This window comes from Salmo salar, chromosome ssa15, assembly GCF_905237065.1.
Source record: "Salmo salar chromosome ssa15, Ssal_v3.1, whole genome shotgun sequence".
NCBI classification, from domain to species: domain Eukaryota; kingdom Metazoa; phylum Chordata; class Actinopteri; order Salmoniformes; family Salmonidae; genus Salmo; species Salmo salar.
In genome coordinates this window covers 5,504,670-5,514,214 of record NC_059456.1, presented here as the reverse complement: position 1 = coordinate 5,514,214, position 9,545 = coordinate 5,504,670, and the positions used below count along the sequence as shown (strand labels likewise).

General features: G+C 42.6%; 1 protein-coding gene across 1 annotated transcript; it reads left to right on the top strand.

Moving 5' to 3' along the window:
- The first annotated feature begins 7,483 nt into the window (after positions 1-7,483).
- On the top strand, positions 7,484-8,956 carry LOC106570901 (probable glutathione peroxidase 8). Its single transcript, XM_014143476.1, has 3 exons — positions 7,484-7,844; positions 7,993-8,254; positions 8,793-8,956. The coding sequence occupies exons 1-3, from the start codon at positions 7,623-7,625 to the stop codon at positions 8,954-8,956; spliced, it is 648 nt and encodes a 215-aa protein (XP_013998951.1). The 5' UTR covers positions 7,484-7,622.
- Positions 8,957-9,545: the final 589 nt, after the last annotated feature.

Genomic DNA, 9,545 nt, shown 5'->3' with positions numbered 1-9,545 from the left:
CCACCAATGATCTCTGCACAATCACCTTGGAGGAAATATGAAAGTATACGTTTAAGTGGATCAGTGAAAGACAGGGAACATGGTACATACGTCCCGACAGACAATGAACATATACAGACACTGAGTACCAAGACAATGAACATATACAGACACTGAGTACCAAGACAATGGAGAAGATCAGATATGATGGTGTGTATGTACCCACACACACACAGGCACACAGAGACTCTTACCTGTGTGCATATACAACGGGAGAATAGTGACGACCCAGAAACAGATGACTATGATGTGTGTCATGGTCGTGTCCTTCAGAAGGCTCTGGTGTCGAGATGCTGTCTAATGTTGGTGTGAAGAAAGCTGTGAGGAGGTCTGGTCTCTCTGACTTTCGAAGCGCTGTTTTATGCTCAACTCAAAGGATGTGGTCATGGTAACAAGTCAGAAACGCACACAGACAGCCAACACCCTCAGTTTTCAGTTTTAACTCACAGTCACAATTCTTTGCCAGAGTCCGGACTTGAACCTTGATCAAACATGCCTGGAGAGACCTAAAAAATAGCTGTGCAGCGACGCTCCCCATCCAACCTGACAGAGCTTGAGAGGATCTGCAGAGAAGAATGGAAGAAACTCCCCAAATACAGGTGCCAAACTTGTATCGTCATACCCAAGAAGACTCGAGGTTGTAATCGCTGCCTAAGGTGCTTCAACAAAGTACTGAGTATATGCTCTGAAAACTTATGCAAATGAAATGTGTTTTTTATTTTTAATAAATTTGCTAAACATTTTTAAAACCTGTTTTTGCTTTCTCACCATGGGGTGTTGTGTGTAGATTGAGGAAAAACTTTTTTTTCATCAATTTTAGAATAAGGCTGTAACGGAACAAAATGTGGAAATAAGTCAAGGGGTCTGTCACGTCCTGACCAGTAAAGGGGTTATTTGTTATTATAGTTTGGTCAGGATGTGGCAGGGGGTATTTGTTTTATATGGTTTTGAGTGTGTGTTTATGTAGAGGGGCGTTTGATGTATGTATTCCAGGGTTTTTGGTTTAGTTCTATGTTGTATAGTTCTATGTCTGTTCTAGGGTATTTAGTTCTATGTTTAGGTAATTGGGATTGTGGCCTTCAATTGGAGGCAGCTGGTTATCGTTGCCTCTGATTGAAGGTCCTATATTTAGGAGTATGTTTGTTATGGGTATTGTGGGAGGTTGTTCTTAGCACTGCTGTAGTTAGCATGCAAGACTGTTAGTTCGTGGTCATGGTTTGTTTGTTTATTTAAGTGTTCACTAATAAAGTTAAGATGAGCACTCGACTCGCTGCGCCTTGGTCCATTCACTACGACGATCGTGACAGGGTCTGAATACTCTGCAGTTTAGAAAATGCTGTCATAATGCTGTGCTGATAAACATTTACAATACATGTTTAACTAATATATAAAATTGTAAACTAGCAGACACTTATCCTAAGTGACACATTTTTTGTACACAACATATGTTAAAAATCATTATTTAAAATGCATCAAAGGATGTGGCAAAATTATTTTGGTGCTTTCAAGACAACTGGGGGGGGTCCAATCATGATGTCAGTGATCTTCAGGTTGCAGTCGGAGCTCTAGAAAGATGCCAAAGTTTATGACTTGGATGCCCTTTCAAAATTATTTTTCCCTGTCTAACCTCTTTTTTTTCCCTCAGTTCCCAGTAGTTTTGAACGCGGAAACTTTGCTTCTTGAAAATCCTACAGTTGAAGTCAGAAGTTTACATACACTTAGGTTGGAGTCATTAAAACTCGTTCTTCAACCACTCCACAAATTTATTTTTGGAGCAGTGGCTTCTTCCTTGCTGAGTGGCCTTTCAGGTTATGTCGATATAGGACTCGTTTTACTATGGATATAGATACTTTTTTACATGTTTCTTCCCGCATCTTCACAAGGTCCTTTGCTGTTGTTCTGTTATTGATTTGCACTTTTCGCACCAAAGTATGTTCTCCTTCCGCTCAGGAAGGAGACAGAACGCGTCTCCTTCCTGAGCGGTATGATGGCTGCGTGGTCCCATGGTTTTAATACTTGCATACTATTGTTTGTACAGATGAACATGGTGCCTTCAGGTGTTTGGAAATTGCTCCCAAGGATGAACCAGACTTGTGGAGGTCTGCAATAATTAATTACAATAACAATCGTAATGGGAGTCGGTTGAAGCCTGGATAAAAGCATCGTTTGCCATAAGCCATTTCCAAGTGAAATATTTTGATGAGTAAAGGTTAAACCTGTAAACCTGTAAACCTGTAAAGGGTAAAGGTTTAACCTGTAAAGCTTAAAGGTTTAACCTGTAAAGGGTAAAGGTTAAACCTGTAAAGGGTAAAGGTTTAACCTGTAAAGTGTAAAGGTTTAACCTGTAAAGGTTTACCCTGTAAAGGGTAAAGGTTAAACATGTAAAGGTAAAGGTTTAACCTGTAAAGGGTAAAGGTTTAACCTGTAAAGGTTTAACCTGTAAAGGGTAAAGGTTTACCCTGTAAAGGGTAAAGGTTTAACCTGTAAAGGCAAAGGTTTAACCTGTAAAGTGTAAAGGTTTAACCTGTAAAGGGTAAAGGTTTAACCTGTAAAGTGTAAAGGTTTAACCTGTAAAGGGTAAAGGTTTAACCTATAAAGGGTAAAGGTTTAACCTGTAAAATGTAAAGGTTTAACCTGTAAAGGGTAAAGGTTAAACCTTATCCAACAGATAGACTTCCATTCTTTCGACCATTATAACACAATGGATAAGCACTCTGTTCAAAGTTATTTTGTGGAATTCACTCTCATGTCCATTGTTGACTCTCTTACACTCTCACACTCACACACTCACACACACACACACACACACACACACACACACACACACACACACACACACACACACACACACACACACACACACACACACACACACACACACACACACAGTAGTCAACCTCCAGTGAGGGAACTGCCAGAGCCAGCTATGGTATAGACTAGGTATATTCAGCACAGAGAACGGCTGCAGGACAGAATCACACACAGTGATACACAGTCAATCAAGAAACACAGTAGAAGGACACAAATACCCAGTCCTACACAGTTCACCTTAAATATACACAGTCCACCTTAAATATACACAGTCCACCTTAAATATACAGTCAACCCTAAAATATACAGTCAACCTAAAAATATAGTCAACCCATAGATATACAGTCAACCCATAGATATACAGTCAACCTTACAATATACAGTCAACCCATAGATACACAGTCAACCCATAGATACACAGTCAACCCATAGATATACAGTCAACCCATAAATTACAGTCAACCCATAGATATACAGTCAACCCATAGACACACAGTCAACCCATAGACACACAGTCAACCCATAGATATACAGTCAACCCATAGATATACAGTCAACCCATAGATATACAGTCAACCTTAAAATATAAAGTCAACCCATAGACACACAGTCAACCCATAGATACACAGTCAACCCATAGATACACAGTCAACACATAGATACACGGTCAACCCATAAATTACAGTCAACACATAGATATACAGTCAACCCATAGACACACAGTCAACCCATAGACACACAGTCAACCCATAGATACACAGTCAACCCATAGATATACAGTCAACCCATAGACACATAGTCAACCCATAGATATACAGTCAACCCATAGACACACAGTCAACCCATAGACACACAGTCAACCCATAGACACACAGTCAACCCATAGAAATACAGTCAACCCATAGACACATAGTCAACCCATAGATATACAGTCAACCCATAGACACACAGTCAACCCATAGACACACAGTCAACCCATAGACACACAGTCAACCCATAGTGTGACGACCCTCCCACTCTGTCTGCCGTATTCTCTCTCTTTGCTCTTGTTTCCTTATTAGGATGCCGGTGGGCGGAGTTGGGAGGGTGGTCAGCTACATGGGAAACACCTGGGCTCGGGTGTGTCCCAGGATAAATAGACCTCTTCCACAGTCATTGGGGAGACTCTCCATGCAGACACTTTTATTTGATGTCTGTTGTGGTAGTTTTGTGGCTTTTTGCTTATTTGCTTTGGCACCATTTCAACACCCTGCACTATTACATTCAGGCATGCAAAACACTCCCTTACACTACTGATTACACACACCATTGTTCATTGTTCTTAGTTTACTTTATTTAATAAATATATATTTTGATTTTCCTTGTCTCCACGTTGTCTCCCTTTTGTTGCGAACTCTGAGCCGGTTCGTTACAATAGATATACAGTCAACCCATAGATACACAGTCAACCCATAGACACAGTCAACACATAGATACACAGTCAACCCATAGATACACAGTCAACCCATAGACACATAGTCAAAACACAGATAGACAGTCAACACATAGACACACAGTCAACCCATAGATACACAGTCAACCCATAGACACAGTCACTCACAGATAGACAGTCAACCCATAGACACACATTCAAACCATAGATAGACAGTCAACCCATATTTTTACAGTCAACCCATAGACATACAGTCAACCCATAGACACACAGTCAACACATAGACAGACAGTCAACCCATAGACACACAGTCAACACATAGACAGACAGTCAACCCATAGATATACAGTCAACCCATAGACACACAGTCAACCCATAGACACACAGTCAACACATAGACAGACAGTCAACCCATAGATATACAGTCAACCCATAGACACACAGTCAACACATAGACAGACAGTCAACCCATAGACACACAGTCAACACATAGACAGACAGTCAACCCATAGATATACAGTCAACCCATAGACACACAGTCAACACATAGACAGACAGTCAACCCATTGACACACAGTCAACACATAGACAGACAGTCAACCCATAGATATACAGTCCTACAACAACAACACGTCCTGTTCTCTAGAATCAACTCATACCCAGTCCTACAACAACAACACGTCCTGTTCTCCAGAATCAACTCATACCCAGTCCTACAACAACAACACGTCCTGTTCTCTAGAATCAACTCATACCCAGTCCTACAACAACAACACGTCCTGTTCTCTAGAATCAGACCATACCCAGTCCTACAACAACACGTCCTGTTCTCTAGAATCAGATCATACCCAGTCCTACAACAACACGTCCTGTTCTCTAGAATCAGATCATACCCAGTCCTACAACAACACATCCTGTTCTCTAGAATCAGATCATACCCAGTCCTACAACAACACGTCCTGTTCTCTAGAATCAGATCATACCCAGTCCTACAACAACACGTCCTGTTCTCTAGAATCAGACCATACCCAGTCCTACAACAACAACACGTCCTGTTCTCTAGAATCAGACCATACCCAGTCCTACAACAACACGTCCTGTTCTCTAGAATCAGACCATACCCAGTCCTACAACAACAACACGTCCTGTTCTCTAGAATCAGACCATACCCAGTCCTACAACAACACGTCCTGTTCTCTAGAATCAGACCATACCCAGTCCTACAACAACAACACGTCCTGTTCTCTAGAATCAGATCATACCCAGTCCTACAACAACACGTCCTGTTCTCTAGAATCAGACCATACCCAGTCCTACAACAACACGTCCTGTTCTCTAGAATCAGATCATACCCAGTCCTACAACAACACGTCCTGTTCTCTAGAATCAGATCATACCCAGTCCTACAACAACACGTCCTGTTCTCTAGAATCAGACCATACCCAGTCCTACAACAACAACACGTCCTGTTCTCTAGAATCAGATCATACCCAGTCCTACAACAACACGTCCTGTTCTCTAGAATCAGACCATACCCAGTCCTACAACAACACGTCCTGTTCTCTAGAATCAGACCATACCCAGTCCTACAACAACACGTCCTGTTCTCTAGAATCAGACCATACCCAGTCCTACAACAACACATCCTGTTCTCTAGAATCAGACCATACCCAGTCCTACAACAACACGTCCTGTTCTCTAGAATCAGATCATACCCAGTCCTACAACAACACATCCTGTTCTCTAGAATCAGACCATACCCAGTCCTACAACAACACGTCCTGTTCTCTAGAATCAGACCATACCCAGTCCTACAACAACACATCCTGTTCTCTAGAATCAGACCATACCCAGTCCTACAACAACACGTCCTGTTCTCTAGAATCAGATCATACCCAGTCCTACAACAACACATCCACCAACACAAACAATTCTTGACACTTATAGTACAACGAGTGCATATATTTTCAGGAGGACAATTTTAGAACTTTTAACGCCAATCAAGAGTTTTGGGGGGGTGTGTTGTGATGCCCGTGTGTGTGTGTGTGTGTGTGTGTGTGTGTGTGTGTGTGTGTGTGTGTGTGTGTGTGTGTGTGATGCGTGTATGATGCTCGTGTGTGTGTGTGTGTGTGTGTGTGTGTGTGTGTGTGTGTGGTGTGATGCGTGCTTGTGTGTATGATGCTCATGTGTGTGTGTGTGTGTGTGTGTGTGTGTGTATGTGTGTGCATGTGTGTATGATGCTCGTGTGTGTATGTGTGTGGTGTGGTGTGGTGCGCGCATGTGTGTATGATGCTCGTGTGTGTGTGTGTGTGTGTGTGTGTGTGTGTGTGTGTGTGTGGTGTGATGCGCGCATGTGTGTATGATGCTCGTGTGCGTGTGTGTGTGTGCATGTACGGACAGACCTGGTTTGGCACATTCCTCCTGTAGGTGGTTGATGTTATGACAGATGTCATATTACTGTGTGACAGTCCGGCCTCCACCACTGTGTCTGACAGAGAAAGGTCACACCATCAGCTTGCATCATGGGTGTTTGTATACCTTTACAGTCTTTGGGGTGTAGAATAAGACCATAGATTTGGCCGTTTTGCACCTGACCAACAGTGTGTGATTTTGAGTGTGTGTAAACTTATTTGTCTTAGCAGTATTTACATTGCAAAGCAATTTCCCCAATTGGATATTAAAGTATTTATTGATTCATTCACTCAAACCTTGAAGACGTCTCTGTGCTCTCTTCTTGCGGTGAATGCAGAGACAGTCTCTGGCAGGGAGAATGGCGCCATCTGGTGGCTACGGGGATATTGGCTAAAGTCTGCTCTGCGCTCAGCCGCCCGCTCACCATCCCATTTAAAGCGCTTGTGAGATGATCAGGATGCCTCAATGCTTGTTTAAAGAAAAACAGAAAATACTATTTAGTTGACATTAGAATAATGTCTGATAAAAGATTACCTAGTAACTGAAAGCCATTGGATAAATTATCGGCCTATTTTTACATCATTTTCACTTTTATTTTTTTAAAGTAGGTTAGACTAAAGTAAACATTTCCAGATTTCAAGGTTTGTCTGCTTGACTCTCCATGTTCTTTTTTAAATGTTCTTTTTAATAATGATTACAGGTCTTAAACAAATTAGATTATGACATTAGAGTGCTGCTAAATCGCCCAAAAAACTCGGAATTCCCTAAGAGAAATCTGATCCCTAAAACGGAAGAGACCTCATCCTCCAAAACCGTTACCTCCTCAATCGAGAAACCCACTATGTTCCCGCCGCCCAGCCAGATTCAACCCAACCCCCGTTCCCAAACTCCTTCCCCTGCCTCAAATCTTCCTTAATCCCCCTCCAAGATGGAGGCGCTGGAGGTTTTGGGGGGCTACCCGACCAAGCCCTTAAACCCGAGAGCCCGAATGGTCAGGTTTCTACTGAGTATAATGGTGTGCATGGGATGTTTATTAATGCTACATAGTTTTCTCAACATCTCCAAGTCCAGGAAGCCGCAAGATTTCTATTCTTTTGAGGTGAAGGACGCCAACGGGAAAAGCGTTTCTTTGGAGAGATACCGAGGCAAAGTAAGTCCACATCAGCAAAACTCAACGAGTAGACTAACTCTGTGTACTGTAAAAGTCAGTCAGTTTATCTTAAAGGTTGATTATTGTTTCTAAGATGTAGCATGTTTACAATTCCCCGATATATATATATATTTTTCCCCTGGCGCAGGCGTCTCTGGTTGTCAACGTGGCGAGCCACAGCGAACACACTGAGAAGAACTATCGCTCTCTGCAGGAGCTGCACCGGGAATTGGGTACGTCCCATTTCAACGTCCTGGCTTTCCCCTGCGGCCAGTTTGGGGACACGGAGATGGGGGCCAGCCGGGAGATCGAGGCCTACGCCAAGAACACCTATAGCGTCACCTTCAACATCTTCAGTAAGGTCAAAATCATGGGGTCGGAGGCAGAGCCAGCCTTCAAATTCATAACAGGTAAGCACAGTAGGCTTATTATAAATCTGATATTTCATAAAATATAGTTTATACTATTTCTAAGGACATGAAAATCATTTTACATTTAAGTCATTTAGCAGACGCTCTTATCCAGAGCGACTTACAGTAGTGAATACATACATTTCATGGTACATAGCAACATTACATTTTAGTAATTTAGCAGATGCTCTTATCCAGAGCAACTTACAGTAGTGAGTGCATACATTTCGTTTTTTTCTGTACTGGTCCCCCGTGGGAACCGAACCCACAACCCTGGCATTGCAAACACCATGCTCTACCAACTGAGCCACACGGGACCTCGAGGGGTAGTTTATCACAGGTTAACAAAGCCTAGCCATACAGGCCTATCTTTAGTCTAACATTTAAAAAATACTTACAGTATTTTCTATTCTATTCAAGATAATATTTTTCATGAGCTCTGTGGGTGTGGGAGGAATTGCAGTTATTATGGCACATTGGCACACAACACAACAAAGACGTTGGGCCTAATAACCATTTGTTTCCATTCACCATACAGATTCTGTGAAGAAGGTTCCGAAGTGGAACTTCTGGAAGTTCCTGGTGAACCCTGAAGGCCAGGTGGTGAGGTTCTGGAAGGCAGAGGAGCCCGCCGAGAGCGTGCGTAAGGAGGCCAGAACCATGGTGCGCCAGATTATTCTAAAGAAAAGGACAGAGCTCTGACGAGATGGTGGGCTCTGAGATGGTGAGGAGTGGAGTAAGGACACCTCTGTTGTTTCCAGAGTTTCAGAGTTTGAATGAAAGGTGATGGGGGTATAAATTAAGATACAAAGTAAACTCTGTTGTTGAGTGGTGAGTGGTGACTTTAGGCCTAGTGCCTTGTGGTATGGGAAAGGATTTGCCATTCTTTTCTGAAGATGATGAAGACTGAAGATGATGACTATTGCAATAAGAGATTAAAGTGTGTGTGTGTGTGTGTGTGTGTGTGTGTGTGTGTGTGTGTGTGTGTGTGTGTGTGTGTGTGTGTGTGTGTGTGTGTGTGTGTGTGTGTGTGTGTGTGTTAATGGCCCTAATGCTATGGATATAATAAAGTGTTATGCCACTAAGAAGGTGGCACTGATATTTCCTGACAACAACCAGGTCCATTGTGAATTCCCTGACAACAACCAGGTCCATTGTGAATTCCCTGACAACAACCAGGTCCATTGTGAATTCCCTGACAACAACCAGGTCCATCGTGAATTCCCTGACAACAACCAGGTCCATCGTGAATTCCCTGACAACAACCAGGTCCATCGTGAATTCCCTGACA